The following is a 19230-nucleotide window of genomic DNA, read 5'->3' on the forward strand; positions in this document are numbered from 1 at the left end:
TTCCATTTTGAAATACAGCATTGATTTTGATACTTCTGATGGCCTTTTAAGAATTTGCAAAACTGTTGTGAAACTACTGCTTTTTTTATTGGAAAGAAATGTTTGTTGTTGTTGTGGTTAATTGCTCGATTGTGTTTCTTCCATAAGAATTTGCTTTTATCTTTAAAGAGCGCCTTTACTGTTTCAGATAGCGTGACACAGGAAAGAAGGCCTCCCAAACTTGCCTTTATGCCAAGAGGTGTTGGGGACAAAGGTTCATCCAGTCATAGTAAACCAAAGGTTACAGGTATGGCTGAATAGAATACAGTTCTTTGTTATTAAAATGACAGCTAGTTGTTCAAGATATTATACCTTAAAAGTACATGTAGATTTTCTCCTTTCAGACAGTTTTAATAAGTTGCCCCCAATTTTTTGTAGATGCTGTTGATTAAACCAAGAGTTCCCAACCCTTTTTAGTCAGTGAAAAGTTTCTGGTGAGGACCTGTGTATTTTGCTGGTCTGTATCAGCCAGTTTTTAAACACCCTGCTCATCACATTTTTATATTGTTTACAGTTGGACCTGTACGAACTACTCACATAGGATGGGACAAAAGGAGGTTTACAGTTGTTCGTATGGAAAATAATATAATAATTAACAAATAATAATACAAGAATAAACTGTGTTTCGTGTACTCACAGCTGTAAACGTCCCTTTCCCCCACTCTGTACACGGATGATATATAGCATAATGTATACTAGAGATCAGTTGTGTGGATTTCACTGCCAAAATGAGGCACAGGGTAAATTCCAAACTGCCAAGCAGAAATTCTTGTCTCTCTTCCAAAAACTTCCCCCAAATAGATGCGGAGTTCTTAGCTCGTCTCTGTCAGCTTCCGTGAATTTCATAGATTCACAGGGTGGGAGTTATGTAAGCTGAGCAGCTGATGTCAAAAGCTGTAAGAATTTTCGTTCACTCAGGTCTAGGATAGGAGAATAGTTTTTCCTCAGTCATCTAGTTAACAAAACTATTTCAGCACGTTTAAAAGGAAATTGTACTTTAGAAATATTGTATGTGGCATTTAACCGTGGGAGACTTAGAATTAAATAGGCTAGGTGATAGTATTCTTTATGATAACCTGTAGATGTAGATCGAGGAGCTTACACATGCTACTCACTTAAATGTAAATAGCCTAAATGTTTTCTTAAGATGTGTGTTACTTATGTGGTAGCAGATACTAGTTATAGAGGTGAGGTTAGAGCTTTAAATGTAAAGGAGGAGCAGGTTTGTATGAGCTCTGCAGCCTGTCTCCCTGGCCCTGAGCCGGCTGCTGCGTTGAAGTGTCTGACCCAGCAACACTGACTCTTTCTGTTGCGAACCTAAGAGATAAGGACTGATACTGCTTCCCTCTCTCAAGGAGACGAAGAAATGAAGCAGGGAATTTGATGATCAACAGTTCCAAAATGTTTAAACCTTCAGTTTTTAAAACTGAATTTGTTTATTGTACATAATATTTGAAGATCACCTTCTGAGAGCAACTCTTTTAAAATAATAGGTAAAATTTGTGAACCCACAGGTTCACCAGATGAAATTGGGAAAATGGTGATTTTGACATTTGGAAATAAGCTATAGTAGATGAAATGATTAAAAAATTTTTTTATTATAAAAGCAGTTGTTTAAAAAATTATGGTTTTCTTTAAACTTACTCCTATGTTGAGTCTTGGTTGGAAATCTTTTTGACATAGGCAAAATGATGATCCAAGTTTTAAAAGCTGAGACACTGATAAAATAGTGTGTGTGTGTATGTCTACTGGTTGTGTAAGTAGTTGTTAATACCACATGCGTATTAGTTTCTGTTGTGGAGAAACTTTCACGCCATATTGACTTAATTTGTAAAATGAAGTTTTCTTGTTTCATAGGTTCTACCTCAGACCCTGGAAATAGAAACAGATCTGAATTATTCTACACCTTAAATGGGTCTTCTGTTGACTCACAACCACAGTCCAAATCAAAAAATACCTGGTACATTGACGAAGGTAACCTATTACTTTAGTGTTTTTTACAATGATCCTCTTGTTAACTTGTCAGAGAAAAAGGGCCTTTTCACCGATATATGTAGCTTTGGGAAATAGAACGAGTAGGCTATTCTTTATTAATATTGCTGAGCTGAAATATTGTCTACAATTTGAACTGCACTGCTAAGATCAATAAAACATTTAGAAAATGTATTAGCAGCTTGTTTTCGTGGTCTGACTGATCTGTTGAGGGTAGAAGATGTCTAGAATGCATGAATCATTTAAAGACTTTTCTACCTGGGTCTTGATCTCTTTAAAACACTCCCTTGGAAAAGCTCTGCCTTCCCTTGGTTCTGGGACATCATGTTCTTCTGGTTTATTCTTCTCTTTCTGTGTCTGTTCAACACACACTTTTGGGCACTTACTGCATGCCAGGCATTCCTAGGCGTCAAGGTCACGTGAGAGACGGACGCGCGGTCCGTGGCGGCAGAAGTGGGCGTGGCCGCGCGGTGCGGGTGCTGGATGCGTGCCGAGGGAGGGCCGTCCGCAGGGGCTGGGGCTTCTCCGAGGAACTGACACGAGAGCAGTGGGAGTGAAGTGGGAGGACAGAGGGGATGGCGTGCGCCAGGCCTCGTGGTGTTCACGAGGACCAGGAAGAGCCAGAGCAGCTGAACAGATAGAGGGGCAGGACATTGCAGGGAACGGCAGGCAGGGCCAGCGCATGTGAGCCTGGTAGCCCATTAAAAGGAAATGGATGCTTGACCAGGTGGTGGCGCAGTGGATAGAGCATCAGACTGGGATGCGGAGGACCCAGGTTCGAGACCCCGAGGTTGCCAGCTTGAGCGGGGGCTCATCTGGTTTGAGCAAAGCTCACCAGCTTGGACCCAAGGTCGCTGGCTCGAGCAAGGGGTCACTCGGTCTGCTGAAGGCCCACGGTCAAGGCACATATGAGAAAGCAATCAATGAACAACTAAGGTTTAAAAACAAAAAACTGATGATTGATGCTTCTCATCTCACTCCATTCCTGTCTCTCCCTGTCTGTCCCTCTCTCTGACTCTCTCTCTGTCTCTGTAAAAAAAAAAAAAAAAAAAAAGGGAAATGGAAAAATGGAAGCCACTGAGGGATTTCAGCCAGTGGCGTGACCGAGTTTCCCTTTGGAAAGGGTCACTCTCGCTGCAGGCGGACCGTGGGCTGGAGCGGGGAGTGTGTGAATGCAGGGACCCCAGTGAAGGCTGTCGGGCTCAGTGTGGGACGGCCGCACGGGGGCAGACCTGCTGTGGCAGGGGTGGCAAGACAGGGATGGCTGTGGGGGTTTCGAGAGCGAACCGGCCAGACTCACGGCCAGACTGCGTGTGAGAGCTGGGGGGAGGGTCTCAGGGCTGCTCTGGGCTCCTGGCTCTGTCCTTAGGCGATTGTGGGGGTGGGGGGGGATGGTTTGCTTTTGGGTATGTCGAGCTGGAGGGGCTGTTTAGACTTCTTAGAGGTGACTTGTCGAGCAGGAGATGGAGATCTGGAGCTTTGGGAGAGCAGAGCTAGGGACATAAATGTGTAGGCTGCCTGCACATACATGGGGGTTGAAGTCCCACGACTGGTGTCACCCTGGGGGGGTGGGCATGGGTCCAGGCTGAGCCCTGAGGACCTTAATGTCTGGGAGGACTCATTGTAGAGTGGACAAAGACTGTACACACCAATCAGTAATGGGTTTTGTGTTCTTTGGGTTTGGACAGTTGGGTGTCCTCTGTTGAGGTGGCAGGTGTGGAGTGCGGGCGGGGGGGCGGGGAGCCCTGTTTTGGGGACACTGAGTTTGTGGTGCTTGTGTCAGTCCTGCCAGTGGGGCCAGGCGGTAGTCAGACTGGGAATGTATATTATTACGGCTGTAAGGCATAGTTAACATTCTTGAATACATTTCTCTAATTAAGAATGACTCTTTACAGTTGCTGAGGATCCTGCAAAGTCGCTTACGGAGCTGTCTCCAGAGTTCGGACAAGCTTCGCCACCACTGCAGCCTCCTCCCATGAACTCGCTATCCAGCGAGAACAGATTCCACTCGTTACCGTTCAGCCTGACAAAGACGCCCAACACCAACGGGAGCATCGGCCACAGCCCACTCTCCCTGTCTGTCCAGTCTGTGATGGGGGAGCTGAGCAATGCACCTGTCCAGGAGAGCCCCGCCCTGGCCGCGGCTCCGGGGAGCTCGCAGGGCCTGGAGGTGGGCTCCCTGGCCGAAGTCAAGGAGAACCCCCCTTTCTACGGGGTGATCCGCTGGATCGGGCAGCCGCCAGGACTCAATGAAGTCCTCGCTGGGCTGGAACTGGTAACTGCCTTTGACCTACACGTTGCACTTGTTTGCTGTCTGGGGTTTCGTTCAAGACTCCTCCCCGTTACACGCTTTGTGGTGCAATGCTGTCTTTGTTAGAAAAGCCATCAGTCGAGAGCAGTTTTATCACATATCCCCGATTTCCTCTGCCACCCATCAAGCAGCTGATCACTTGTTCCTAAATGATAGTTGATCGGCTCTCAAGGAATGAAGAGAGAGTTTAGGTTACTGTGTGCGGGCTCATTATATTATATTAAACAATATGGTCAGGAAAGCAAATCCGTTGTCAGCTTTTCTTTGGCTTTCTCAGCCTCCCTCCCTCAGTCAGTTCTAATATTTATATCTTGGCTTTACGATTAATCACCAGTTTAGGAAATCTTTTAGGATCTTTGCTAGAGGGGGAGATTTTACCTTTGGAGATTAGGGAGAGTATATTGTTTTTTACATTTCATAGTCAGGAGAGGAGCATTTGAGTACACTTAGCTTTATTTAAATATGTCTCTAGTTTTATTTGTTTGTCGGCATGCTAGTGGATACCATTTTGGGGGATTGGTAAAATGAATAGCTTCCTTTTTTCCCCTCCCCCAACACACACAGTTCTGATACTTGTAGAAAACGTGCAGGAAAGTATTAGCCAGGGCAGGTTCAGACGTGTGTTCTGAAGGGACCCCATTGGGGACCTCGTGTGGGTAAAGGAGTGAACTTCCTGAGTCATCAGCTGTGGCCTGAAGTTCTGATCAGTGAGCCCCATTTGCTGGTGGAGTCCTCAGTTCAGGTGTGAAGCGGGAATTCAGAGAGAGGGCAGAGTTCAAACGCGCCTTCGTTCTCCGTGTGCCGTCCTGGCAAGCGGCAGAGTGACAGCGGCGTCCACCTCTTTCTCAGGAGGACGAGTGTGCAGGCTGCACGGATGGCACCTTCCGGGGCACCCGCTACTTCACCTGCGCCCTGAAGAAGGCGCTCTTTGTCAAGCTGAAGAGCTGCCGGCCGGACTCGAGGTTTGCGTCCCTGCAGCCGGTGTCCAATCAGATCGAACGCTGCAACTCCCTAGGTATGGGCGTGCCTTCTGCCTCCTTCCTGGTCTGCAGGGACTGTTCCCAGCTCAGCGGGCGTGTGCTGGGGGAGGGCAGGGTCCCTGTTCAAGTGTGTTTCTTGCCAGCGTTCTTCAGGCTTTTGAATCGGTCAAATTGTTCCTTGGTGTATAAGAAAGTTATGGTTCTCCCCCTCAAAAAACAATTAGGAAAACGTGTTTGAGACTTAAGAAGTGGAAAGGGGGATTTATTTTCCCCTTCCTGTTGATTACAGAGATTTAATTCTCAGCAGCCCCAGAGGTAGCCTCGTGGCCTTTTGGACACTGACTTCCCCCGGGGGTTGTGCAGGACGTCAGTGAGCGGGGTCATTGGGCAGGACTTCTCCTCCTGATGTGCTAGGGCCATCAAGAAGCGGCTCTATCTGAAGGTCAGCGTAGTTTTGAGAAGCCGTGATGGCTGGCATGGGACGGCATGGCCAAGGCCGCTGGGCCACTGTCCTGGTGCTGTCCCTTCTGGGCGAAGGCGGCAGGTCATTTTGAGGGTGAAACAGATGTAAATAGGAACACCGTCCTTTTGGGAATTTCATTACGGTTGAAACAGTACTTCAAAATTTTTGTTTTCATTTCCAACTGGAAAATGAAACATCTTCACACAAATAATAAAGTATTTGGGAAACCGGTATTTTACTTGGCAGATACCTTTTTACATTAATTACTTAGAATTTCTGAAGTGTTTTCTAAATTATGGAGGAAGTGAGGTTGAAAAGGCACAGTAACATTTTTATAAGTTGAGCTGAAGAACGATGAACCAAAACCTACCCTTCACTCAGCTTTAAGTTGGGAAGTAAATTAGGCATAAAAATACAAAAAAATATTTTAAGCAAATGCCTGTTGTCATAGTTTAAAAGAAATTACTTGTTTTCATTTTTATTTTTTTTTTGCTTCAGCCTTTGGAGGCTACTTAAGTGAAGTTGTGGAAGAAAATACTCCACCAAGAATGGAAAAAGAAGGTTTGGAGATAATGATTGGGAAGAAGAAAGGTATCCAGGGTCATTACAACTCTTGTTACTTAGACTCTACCTTATTCTGGTAAGTTTAACATTAATACAGTGCCCTGGGGCCTGGGACGTGTGTGAGAGAGAGAAAGAGAGAGAGAGTGTGTGTGTGTGTGTAAGAGAGAGAGAGAGAGAGAGTGTGTGTATGTGTGTGTGTGTGTGTGTGTGTAAGAGAGAGAGAGAGAGAGAGAGAGAGTGTGTGTGTGTGTGTGTGTGTGCGTGTAAGAGAGAGAGAGAGAGAGAGAGAGTGTGTGTGTGTATGTGTGTGTGTGTGTGTGTGTGTGTAAGAGAGAGAGAGAGAGAGAGAGAGTGTGTGCGTGTGTGTAAGAGAGTGAGAGAGAGAGAGACTGTGTGTTTGGGGGCCAGGAAAGAAAGGGAGGTTTGCATTACATTTTCTATTCCTGGGAACTGTTGGTTGTTGTCTCACGAACCTGTCCAAAAAAGTAGCCTGAGGCGTGATGCAGTGGGTGACGGCTGAGAGCTGGGTGACAGTGGCCCAGGAGGAGCAGCCTTCTGTGGAGTGTGCCTGCCCAGAGTGAGCACAGCGTGGGCCCACGTGACTCGCGGCAGGCCACTGGGCGGTGCGTGCGCCGGTGTCTGTTTTACAGGCAGAGGCGTTCATAGGATGCCCTGACTTGAAAGGATCATCTTCAGTAGAGGAGCAGTTGCCCTCGTTTGTGTGGCTCACTTCCCAGTGGCACCACGTGCGTGGCAGCAGTGTTCACACCGCAGAGTGAAGGGCCCCGCAGTCACGCTCAGCGCGACTGCCCACGCTCCAGCCGGGCAGGGCGCGTCAGAAGTGAATGGGATGTTGGAAATGTCAGCGTGGGGCGAGGAGTAAGGATGGTGGGCCCTTGTGGGGGGCAGAGACTGTCTCTCACATGTGCTGACAAAAGCGAGCATCAATACAGTAGTTAGATTCTCTGATAAAACATCTTGACTAGCCAAATGTTTTTTTCTTTGATACCAGCAAGCTAATGCTGTCAGTCAAAAACAAGCGGTGTTGGCATTTAGAGAAATTCCGATGTCCGCACGGGTGTGGGGAGAGACGGGCATGGTGTCTGGAGTGTGCTGTCCTCGGGAGTCCGTGTCTGAACTTGCTCCTCTGTTGTCCGTCTGTAGTTCGATCAGGACTGTCGGCCTTCTCCTGGCTTTTGCAAAGACGTTTCTCAGATGTGTCTATTATTATCCTTCCACACTGTACGTCAGTCTGTAGCCTGCCTTCTGGACACTGGTGCTCCTCTTAACCTGGACGGACCTCTGGGCCCCGATGACGGAACCATGGGAACCGGACCGGGTGTCTGGGGGTCCAGTACTAATTAGAGACACTCATTTGTACTGTATTTGGTTCTCCAGACTTGGTGGTTCTTCTCTTCACATTCACTGGAGTACGCGTTCTCAAAACAAAGGAAAAATGTATTTGCAGCATGAGGAAAAAGAATCTTTTTATTTTGCAGCCTGTTTGCTTTTAGTTCTGTGCTGGACACTGTGTTGCTTAGACCCAAAGAAAAGAACGATGTGGAATATTACAGCGAGACGCAGGAGCTGCTCCGGACGGAGATCGTCAACCCTCTGCGGATGTAAGTGGGAGGCCCAGCGCAGGGCTGCCTCTAGCGGGGCCTGTTTGCTGATTCTTGGTACAGTAACTCACTCGTGCCTGGCTTTTATTTAATAAGAAATGGGGTCAAAATGAGCTTTCTTGATTTTTTAAATTTTAAACTTTTGGTCCTTGTCCTGCCTTGACTTACTTAATTTCTCAGATCTGGCCAAGATATCGCGTGTGGCGTTCGCCGTGAAGCGCCCGCACCGTTTTGGTAGCGTGCCTCCCAGTTAGCACTTGCCGTGGGCTGAGGGACGGTGGCCGGGCCGAGTCCCGGGGCTCCTGTCTCGGCCGAGGGACGGTGGCCGGGCCGAGTCCCAGGCTCCTGTCTCTAAGGGCGGCTCGCACCCGACAGTCCTCCGCTCGCCAGCCCCCTTGCCGCAGTCAGGCTCCTCAACCTTAATTCTGTCTGAGAGAAAAGGAGCGAGGGACAGTGCTTTTGTGGAGTAGCTAGAATTCATTACTTTCGTATTAGAAACAGGTGAGCTGTGGTTATTAACACACTTCTTGGTTAAAGGAATAAATTTAGGCACCATTGCACCACCCTTAAAAAGGTGATGTTTTTGGTCATTTCCTGGCTTAAGAATGACAGATAGGTCTCTCTTTGGCCACAAGAGGACTTTGTAATGGTACAATACAAGCGGTGAGACAGCTCAGAAAGACTCTTGATAAGTGACTGTAGGAATAGATGACACTGTCTCATTGTAAAATGTCAATTATGAAGAGTTAGAGCCATAGACCATAAAACCAATCTGTCCTTCAGGAATATGGAATACACACTATATAAAGTCCATATTAAAGTAAGTTTACATTTTGTGCCATATTTTTCTTACTTAACAATTAAAATTAAAAATAGCTTGAAATAAGACTTTGACTAAAAAATTTGAGAGTACTGAAATATAATGGGCATTCAGAGTGACCAACTGTGTGACAATTCAGTGACCAACCTTGCGTCACATCACTGGGAAGGGAGATTGTGAGCAAATTTCCTGCATAGAGCTTTTGTTTCCCTAAATTCTGTGATGGTGAAAGTATCTAGCTTTTACCTCTGAAGATAATGTCTTGATGTTTACATCAGTTTTTATATTATTTGTATGAATGAAAATTTTTAAATGAACTACTTCCCCTCTCCCCCAAGTGACTGATACTAAAACAAGACAGATAAAACCCAGCACTCTAAGGCACGTTACCACCTCCTTCTTTCCCACCAAACACCGCAGTCCGTTACCAAACAGTCTTTGAGTTCTGTTGTCCGGCCAGTTAGGAGTCCTGGTTAACGGACTTTGTCACCCCATCCGCCGAAGCCCTGCGAGACCTGAGCTCCTTGTGTCTGCGACAGTCACCTCATGGCTGGCTGGTTGTATTTGGTGCCGAAACCTCTGCTTTCCCCATTTCAAGCTGCTCAAGGGCCGAGCCCTGTTCTGTTCACGTACCTCCTGCACGTTTGCATTCTCTGCGGCCAGAGGTTGACTGTGTAAGTGCTGGGCGCTCAGCAAGGAGTGAATGGAGGGTCAGGATAAAAAAATGGCTGTAAGATGAGCCAGTTAGTAAGCCCATGGTGGCCTCCAGCGTCTCTTGTGAAGTCACTGTTAGAATAAAAATTCTGTCATGAGTGAGTCAACGTATTGAACGTGTTCTGTATTCAAATGTGAGAGGAGGTGGTGTAATTACGATGACTGTCTGGGTGGCAGATTCTAGATCTCCAGCTTCCAGCACTGTCCTTTCCCTGCCCTGGCGCTGCTTCCTCCTCTAGTACCAAAAGGGCTCTCAGAAGGCTGTTCTGTAAAGTTGGCTTCCGTTTATTAAGCAAATAGCAAAAAACCAGTCATCACAAATTAAAAATATTATTTCTTGTATTAGTATATGATAGTGATTTTTAGGGTATAATAGTGTCTGGGATAATTCTGATTCTAGATTCTTAATTTTTAAACATCAAGAAGAAATCTACAATTGTATTTCTCAAAATGATTGTCTAGTTTATGAAATTATGTTACATTCATTTAATGTATATGCCAGTATTAATTCATATTTTTTACTAACATAGATATGGGTACGTGTGTGCAACAAAGATTATGAAACTGAGGAAAATACTTGAAAAAGTTGAGGCTGCGTCAGGATTTACCTCTGAGGAGAAAGGTGACTGTCCCCCCACCGACCCACACTGACCGTGATTTGAGCGCCAGGCTCCGTTATGGCTGAAATGTGTCCCTGCCTGCAGGGTCGTGGGAGCTGATTTTCAGACAGCCACTTCTGTGGGGTGCACAGTTCTCTCCCCCTTTTAAGATGCCGTCTCTCTCCTGAAAGGGAGGGGTGGTATGGGCTGTGACCCCTTTCGGGAACCGGCTGGCTCAGCGTGTTCAGTGGGTAACTCGGAGCGCTCCTTCCCAGCCGGCGGGGGAGGGCGCATGGGGCGGCCACAGGACCCGCTTCCTTTCCCGTACAGAGGGGTCGAGTCTGTGGTCAGAGGCAGTGTTTGACTCTTCATTGCTAGCGGATGTTGTCAGGTCCAGCTCCTGACCTTGACCGTGTGAACAGCGCACTGTAACTAGCTGTGATGTTCAGAGACTCTGAACTGTTTAAGTGTCAGGCCAGTCACACTTCTGGTTTCATTCCGCTTACCTTAAACCCCTTAAGAGAAACTAAAATTATTGCACCAATGTGAGTGATTATGCCTTTTCAAATGCAATAAAGTTATAACAAAATTAGAACTTAATACTCGATCGTATCCTTTATATTTTTAGTTAGGAAAGTTTGAGAACTATGCTTTTTTTTTTTTTTTTTTTTTTCATTTTCTTTTGCATTTTTTCTGAAGCTGGAAACAGGGAGAGACAGTCAGACAGACTCCTGCATGCGCCCGACCTGGATCCACCCGGCACGCCCACCATGGGGCGACGCTCTGCCCACCAGGGGGCGATGCTCTGCCCATCCTGGGCATTGCCATGTTGCGACCAGAGCCACTCTAGCGCCTGAGGCAGAGGCCACAGAGCCATCCCCAGCGCCCGGGCCATTTTTGCTCCAATGGAGCCTTGGCTGCGGGAGGGGAAGAGAGAGACAGAGAGGAAAGCGCGGCGGAGGGGTGGAGAAGCAAATGGGCGCTTCTCCTGTGTGCCCTGGCCGGGAATCGAACCCGGGTCCTCCACATGCTAGGCCGACGCTCTACCGCTGAGCCAACTGGCCAGGGCGAGAACTATGCTTTTAATTGAAATAAGATTATGAAAATGAATTTAGGATAGGAATATGTTAAAAATAGAATGATTTAAAAATGTTGTCAGTGATATTTGATTTCTTTTCTCCTAGACCCTGAAGAATTCTTGAATATCTTGTTTCATCATATTCTAAGGGTAGAACCATTGTTAAAAATCAGGTAAGTTTTAAGTTTTTACAGAGGCGTTGGAAAAAGAGCCCTCATTCCCGCCGCCTTCGCTCTGTGGAGTGGGCCCTCAGCGATGGCTCACTGCCGTGCTGTTGGGGGTCTTCACAGGCTGGTCCCTGCAGCGTGGGCTCAGGCTCGCTGCCGTGCTGTTAGGGGGTCTTCACAGGCTGGTCCCTGCAGCGTGGGCTCAGGCTCGCTGTCGTGCTGTTAGGGGTCTTCACAGGCTGGTCCCTGCAGCGTGGGCTCAGGCTCACTGCCGTGCTGTTGGGGGTCTTCACAGGCTGGTCCCTGCAGCGTGGGCTCAGGCTCGCTGTCGTGCTGTTGGGGGTCTTCACATGCTGGTCCCTGCAGCGTGGGCTCAGGCTCGCTGCCGTGCTGTTGGGGGTCTTCACAGGCTGGTCCCTGCAGCGTGGGCTCAGGCTCGCTGCCGTGCTGTTGGGGGTCTTCACAGGCTGGTCCCTGCAGCGTGGGCTCAGGCTCGCTGTCGTGCTGTTAGGGGTCTTCACAGGCTGGTCCCTGCAGCGTGGGCTCAGCGTAACCACCGTCTTCTCCGTTGCGCTGCCCCCAGCCCGAGGGGTGGCTATAAAGCAGATCTGTGCTGTTAATGTTAACCCTGGTAATAAATACCACTGCAGCTCATTTTCTTACAAACCTGTGCATAAATATTTTGTAATACATTAGTGACCCTTTTAGGAGAATCTTACTCTAACCTAACCAAACACGAGGAGAACACTGGTTTTGACGACCCATCACTCGGTTACTGTAGCCTTGAGTTAGCTCTCTCCCCAGCCTGGTAGCCTGCTCCTTCTCTCTCCAGCGGGAGTGGAAGCCTTGAATTTGACACAGCAAAATACGCTAAGTGGGCGACCTCTCCAGGTGGTTTGACTGCTGAACGCTTTTCTATTTTAGTCTGGGTGTCTCTGTTGAAGGTCTTGCTAATTATTCCCTTAAAAGCTGATCACAAACAAGAACCCTGTCTTAAGTGGTGGTGTTCGATGCCAGACTTGAGCTGATGGATAAGAAGGGGGGGGGGGGGCGAGCAATGCCAACAGTTAGATTTTGCTGTTGTTTTGGGTATTAACTAGAAAAATAAGGCAGGGTGCATGAACATCAGGAATACATAGTAGCTATTCAAAGATGGTAATGGCTGTATGTGTACCTAAAAATTCTAGAGAACTGTTTGGAAACGACTAGTACTTATAAGAGAATTTGTAATTTGACCATGTAGGAAAAAGCCATGGAGAAATGAATGGTATTTCTGTGTGCCCGCTGGCAAATATGAAAAAGGGACCATTTCATACTTCATGAGAGTACAAAATGCCAAGAAATCAATTTCCTTGGGATCAACTTTACATTTTGATTTAAGTATTTCATAAATAATGTGGTTTTTCTTCTGAAAATTTTTTTTTTTTTTTTAGGTCAGCGGGCCAAAAAGTGCAGGATTGTTACTTCTATCAAATTTTTATGGAAAAGAATGAGAAAGTTGGAGTCCCTACGATTCAGCAGTTGTTAGAATGGTCTTTTATCAACAGTAACCTAAAGTTTGCTGAGGTTAGTGATTCTTTCTTGTATTTTCTATGTAAATTCTTAATATTCTTAAGACTACTGGTAGATTCAATCATTGTTACTGTTAACCCACTGGGAACAGTTAGAACAAACTTTACAAAACACCAGTTTTAAAAAACTGTAGTGTTTCAATTTTGTTCTTGTAGAACATGCCTTAAATTAAGATTGAACTTTTTGGCCTGACCTGTGGTGGCTCTGTGGTTAGAGTGCCAACCTGGAACACTGAGGCCGCTGGTTTGAAACCCTGGGCTTGCCTGGTCAAGGCACATATGGGAGTTGATGCCTCCTGCTCCTCCCCGCTTCTCTCTCTCTCTCTAAAATGAATAAGTAAAATCTTTAAAAAAATTAAAAATAAAAACTTTTTAGATTTTTGCTGTCAAAGAAAATATCAAGCTAATTTGTAATTTGAAAACTTTTAAGTAGTATAAAGCAAAGAAGATTGATGTTTTTTAAAAAAAATGTTTTTACCCAATTTAAAATTTTACTCAAGCATATTATGCAAACATTCAGAAAAGAATGCTTTCAAAATATGTAAGACGAAATAAATTCCCTTGTATTGGTTATTGTTAATGAAAAATTACTTCAGTTATTTTTCTTTTTTCTTGAGTATCTTCATGGTCTTGGCAGTGCATGCTTGTAGCTTATTTTTATTGTATTCATTTCTGAAGGAGTGTTCTGGTAAAACCAGCTACAGTTATTTATTTTTTGAAATACAAGGAATAGTGTCCTTCAGCAATGACAGTTTCTTTATTATACCTGTAAAAACAACCTGTCCCCCAAACATTGATTAAATACAAAGCCAAAGTGGGATGTCCCTCTTCGTAATCATCACATTCTCTGTAAGACCAAGTTGTGTCTGTGTGTCCCCGGGACGTGGGACGTGAGGACTCGGGGCCGGTTCGTGCCTGCCCTCACGTGGCACACTCACACATCCTGTGGGCCAGGCCACACGCCGTGATGGTGAGACCGCTGCTCGGTGTGACAACCGTGACGATTTTAGTTTCAGGGGGAAAACTTATTTTTTTCAGCACTTTTGATTCTAAAAATAACATAACTTCTTTTCAGGCACCGTCATGTCTGATTATTCAGATGCCTCGGTTTGGGAAAGACTTTAAACTATTTAAAAAAATTTTTCCTTCTCTGGAATTAAATATCACAGATCTACTTGAAGACAGTGAGTATAAGATGTTTCAGTTTGTTCTGTTTGTTTTTCGGAAACGAGCTGCAGGCCGTTCGCATTAATTGGGAGAGTAACAGGATACAAGTCTTTGAAAAGGCAGGTCAGTAGCGGAAGAGCCTGGAAATATTAAACTAGTCATGTCAGCGTTAGGAATTTATTCTGAGAAAATCATCAGACGTGCAGATAAACTATATGCAAACGTGTTTACTGTTGCATGATGCAGCACTTAGAAACAGTCAGTATAGTAACAACAGGAGAGTTCTTAAATGACTGTGGTGTGCTGTCCAGTGAAGTTCCTGTTTGAAGAGCCCTGTGTGCAGAAGAGGTCACCGTGCAGCCTTCGGTGTGCTGGAGGCGCTGGAAGCACGCGCCCGGAAGGACTGGGGACAGTCACAGCCGCCCTGGGAGTGTGGCCTCCTGCCCGCTGACACGGCGGACGCTTCCCGCTTCCTTCTTTACACCGTCTTGTACCTTTGAATGTGCATCAACAGACATTTCATAATCAGGAAAAGCACCCTAGAATAGATTCATTTTAAGAATTGTCATTTGGTCAGAGAAAATATCTTTAAAGTGATCCTGAATCCAAGAAAATCCAATTTAAAGCTTATGGGGATGGGCAGGGAGAGACTTTTTTGAGTCCATGAACATGATCCTTTTTAAAGCCTAACTTTTTAATCTTTTAATGCAAGAGCGCCTCTTTTAAAAGGCCCCTAACAGCCATCCCCTGTCCCCGCCCAGCCCCGCGGCAGTGCCGGATCTGCGGAGGGCTGGCCATGTACGAGTGCAGAGAGTGCTACGACGACCTCGACATCTCCGCCGGCAAAATCAAGCAGTTCTGTAAAACCTGCAACACTCAAGTGAGTGTGACCTCGCTCCCCAGAGCCTCCCGCAGACGGCTGGCCGTCCTGTCGCTGAACACACACCCCAGGCTTGGCCAAGTTCTCAGACTCGTGATTCACTTCTGAAAATTCACAACGAAGTGGCGTTGTTCCTGCCTCTTCTGTTTGCCCGGTTGGCCCCTGTGACGTTCTTGGCCGCCGGGGCGGGTGGATTCAGGCGGAGGAGGTGGGGTCGCTCACGGGAAACGCTGTGTTGGGCTCACTCACATTCCGTTTTAGGTCCACCTTCATCCCAAGAGATTGAACCATAAATACAACCCGGTGTCGCTCCCCAAAGACCTGCCGGACTGGGACTGGAGGCACGGCTGCATCCCCTGCCAGAAGATGGAGCTGTTCGCGGTTCTGTGCATCGAGACCAGCCACTACGTGGCCTTCGTCAAGTACGGGAAAGACGACTCCGCCTGGCTCTTCTTCGACAGCATGGCTGACCGGGACGGTAACTAGACCCTTTCTTCTGCTCGTGGCCACGTCTTTGTCCACAGTGGGCAGTTCCTGGTGGGCCGGCATCTTCCCAGGGACAGTCTGAAATCTTGAAACGCATTCACAGCCCTGCTGCTAAAGTAACGGTAATAACGTGATAGTCCGACATGTGTGTGGTCTTTGTTCAAGAAAGAGTCCAAAGTTCTTACTTCGGGGCGGAGAGCTTTTCTTTGCAGCCTGGTCTTCCCGGGCCTCCGGCTCCTCTCACTTGCCGTACTGGCCTCGTTGCATGGAGTCAGAGCCCAGGAGCCGGCTCTCTGGGAAGTGCAGTCAGTCACCTACCAAAATCCGTGCACGAGGGGAATTACCACTGTTCTTGGGTTGTAGGCTGAGGCTTCAGGGGTCTGAGGTCACACGGCTGGCGTTTAGCACAGTCTTCATGGCCTCCGTGCTTACGTGCTTATGCTAAACCGCCTGTGCTGTCCAGTGACGAAGTCAAGAGCAGTAGTTACCGTCTCTGGGGAAAGAAGCCTGTTTTGCAGGGGACGTGTCTCTTCCTGACGGGGAGTGTGCTGCCTTCTTGGCCATTGTCACGTGCTCGGTGTCTAACAGGAGCCAAGCCAGAGCACATGAAGGGCCAGTGCTGGCAGGGTCAGGAATGGAAGGGCTGTCCAAACAGTGGGCCCAGTCCTCTGCGAGCTTGTGACGCCCATGTCCCTCCATCCTTCTCCCAGCCCCCAAGTCTCCTGGCGTGGCCTTCTGATAACCTAGGACGCCCCCTGTGGCATCCTCCTGACCAGAAGCCCAGGCTTTAGGCCAAGGCGTGCCAGCATTTTCTCAGCCGTGGGACCGGAGGGGGGCACGGCACAGCCCCACCTGTACGGTGTCCACTCCCAGCAAGAGTCCATCCAAGTGAGACTCGGGCACAGGGGTTTAGATGGTCCAGAAAGCACGGGGAAGCTGACCCTCCCGGCATCCCGAACCCCACTCCCACCGCGGCTCCCTGGGTCTAACGTTGTGTGAGATGCGTCCTGCGACAGCTGCGCAGGTCACTTCTGAGTGTGAGGAAGAGGCACTCGTTAGGCCTGCCCTGACCTGGACAGCCCTGTGGCGCGGTGGCCGGTGCTGTGCAGGGGTGACATCGCTCACTGCGCACAGAGACTGGCCAGCAGGCCTGGGCTTTGCTCAGCGGCCTGTCCCTTTGCCGGTCCCTTCACCCTTGGCCCCGAGTCTAACTTGTAGAGATCAGAAGGCCAGCTGGCCTCCCAGATCTGACGGTGGCCTGCGGTGGCCTTCGCGGAGCTGGGGAGCAGCGGGAAGGACCCGCCACCCTGAGCAGAGCTCTTCCTCTGTCCGCAGGGGGGCAGAACGGCTTCAACATCCCCCAGGTGACCCCGTGCCCGGAAGTGCGAGAGTACCTGAAAATGTCTCCGGAAGACCTGCACTCCTTGGACTCCAGGAGGATCCAGGGCTGCGCGCGAAGGCTGCTGTGCGACGCGTACATGTGCATGTACCAGAGCCCCACCATGAGCCTGTACAAGTAGGGCGCGGGGGCGGCGGAGGGACACCGGCCGGCGGAGGGACACCTGCCGCCCCGCGCCCCGCCCCGCCCCCGCCCCGCCCTGCAGGCCTCCTGCGCGCCCATTGCCGGCAGTGGGCGTCTGTGTGCTGATAACCCTTCAGGAAGGAATCCCTGCATTTAAAAACAAATTGCTTTTGTGTTACTGACGTATTTAATAAGAAGCATTTTGCACCCTAGGAAGTATGTTTGTGTTGGTTTTTTAAGAAGTCTAAATGAAGTTAATAACTGAAGCTTTAAGTTAATTGCATTGATCATATGATATTTTTGGAAGCATAAAATTTTAATTGTGACAGGGTCAAGCACCTTTCAGTCACTGAGAATGTAAATAAATGTTTCCTTACGGACCAAGGATATGAACTCACGTTCCTTTGTAGCTAGCGGTTGCCTTGAGGAAGAACTCCTCTGGTGTTACCGGGAGACTGCTTTCGGTCCAGTCCCGGAGCTGTGCGACTGGACTGTCACCCTCCCCCTCGAGCTGACCCTGCACGTCTGTGACCTGCTGAGCTCCAGCCTCCGCCGCGTGTCAGGCAGCACTGACCTGCCCTAACGGTGCTGTCCCTCTTTGTTCTGGGCTTGCCAAGAACGAGTGATTTTTGTCATTCAGCGTCCATGTTTGATGTAATTTTCATGAGGGTTAGACTGTACAGCCATTGACACTGGTCATTCATAGTGACTGTCAACCTGCCGTTGTGTGGTGTTAAGGCTATTCTACGAAACGAGGTATAGGAAATTTTATTACAGGCTTAGAGTGATAAATGTTGTCCCCCACAAACGTGGGGTCCACAGCAAATGCATGTGGCACACAGGTGACTCACTCCGATCCTTCTGCGGAGCTGTGTTGAGTATCCAATCCCCGTGGCGGGGAGACTGCCCAGGACTTGGGTGTGGTCGGTCAGTCGGACAGCCGCTCACGAACTGCCGTCTGCTTCACTTGAAATAATGACAACTGTGAACAAGACGTTTATTTAAATGGTTGCAGCTGCTTTAGCCTCCTTCTGATTGGGTAGAAAATGGGTGTTTTCTTAGCTGATGTCTGTAGTGTGCGTCCAGAGCACCCTGGGCATTGTGGACTGGAGCCGTGTCCGTGAGCCTCCGTGCCGCGGCGTGCGGGGGGAGTGCGTGTTCTCTGTGTGTGATCTTGTGCGTGCTGTCTCCCTGGACCGTCTTCCTAGCCATGCGGAGAGATAGGAAACACATCTGTGTAGCAGGGGGCTCCACAGAGCCTGCCCCGGATGATGGCGGGCCCCTTGACAGACCTGCGTCTCCCCTTGGGCTTTCTCGTTCCCTCTGCTGATTCTTACTAGCCTGGTCAGTCATAATAAGGTGCAGGAGTTCCTTCCTTTTGTAATCTTTTATTTTTTCATTTTTGAAATGAAAGTGCGTAACTTTTGCACAAGGTTTTGCTAAATGCTTGGGCGAGTGGGGTGTTGAGATGGGGACACGGCTGCCGGGCTGGCCCTGTCCCCATCGTCCCCATCGTCCCCGGGCCAGTGAGGGCGTGACGTTCCCACGTCCGGCCGCCCTGGGATGAATAAGTGGGGGACAAAGACATGGACGAAGCTCAGCAGTGTGACCTTGAAAGAACGACTGGGATCTGTGGGTAAGACTGGACTGAACAGTTAAAAAGTGAAAAGAAGAGAAAACAGCTCCTTTCTGTAAAAATTCAAACACACCAGCTGGAGAAGGCTTGGGGCCAAATGCCGGAAGGAGACGTGTGTGAAGCGTGCGTACTGCCGCGTAGGTGGGGGGCTCCTTAGAGTGGGAGGGGCCCCACCAGCCACCATTTCTAAGGACATTGTCCTCAGGTGGAGATTCCTGTCCTTTCCACATGAGCCGGGGAAGCGCACCCTCCGTGGAGACCCAGGGCTGGCGGCGTGGTCCTTCCCTGGTCCTGGTGCCCCTGGCTGCCCCTCCCAGCAGCCTCTCTTGCCCCCCCCCCCCCCCCCCCCCCCCCCCGCGGAGCCTGGCGTCATGTGGGCACCAGCAGGGCCGGGCTGTGTGGCACCAGCGGCTGTGTGCCTGTCGATTTATTTAAGTTTTAGTCTTAAATTTTCTTTAATATTTTCCTGTTGGCTTTTTAAATGTTTGAGTGAACCCTGTTCCGTATCACATCTACAGACAACGTGGCGGTGTGCACCATAGAACTGACTTATACCAGGGTTTGTGATTCATAGCTGCAAACAGAAAACAGAACAAGTCACGTTCCCCCTCCTCCACAT

The 19230-nt window shown here is 48.5% G+C and overlaps 1 protein-coding gene across 4 annotated transcripts in view; it reads left to right on the top strand.

Moving 5' to 3' along the window:
- The window catches only part of CYLD (CYLD lysine 63 deubiquitinase), a 32804-nt gene extending 15444 nt beyond the window's left edge, over positions 1-17360 (top strand). For all 4 annotated transcript variants that reach the window (XM_066348563.1, XM_066348565.1, XM_066348564.1 and 1 more), the window contains 13 exons: positions 188-286; positions 1897-2013; positions 3927-4306; positions 5192-5357; positions 6284-6425; positions 7849-7971; positions 10036-10127; positions 11289-11355; positions 12783-12915; positions 13996-14104; positions 14849-14967; positions 15229-15445; positions 16789-17360. In XM_066348563.1, the coding sequence (XP_066204660.1) occupies positions 188-286; positions 1897-2013; positions 3927-4306; positions 5192-5357; positions 6284-6425; positions 7849-7971; positions 10036-10127; positions 11289-11355; positions 12783-12915; positions 13996-14104; positions 14849-14967; positions 15229-15445; positions 16789-16973 (1949 nt within the window). In that variant the 3' untranslated portion in view covers positions 16974-17360. The remainder of the gene's footprint in view (positions 1-187; positions 287-1896; positions 2014-3926; positions 4307-5191; positions 5358-6283; positions 6426-7848; positions 7972-10035; positions 10128-11288; positions 11356-12782; positions 12916-13995; positions 14105-14848; positions 14968-15228; positions 15446-16788) is intronic.
- Positions 17361-19230: the final 1870 nt, after the last annotated feature.

This window comes from Saccopteryx leptura, chromosome 9, assembly GCF_036850995.1.
Source record: "Saccopteryx leptura isolate mSacLep1 chromosome 9, mSacLep1_pri_phased_curated, whole genome shotgun sequence".
Classification (NCBI taxonomy): domain Eukaryota; kingdom Metazoa; phylum Chordata; class Mammalia; order Chiroptera; family Emballonuridae; genus Saccopteryx; species Saccopteryx leptura.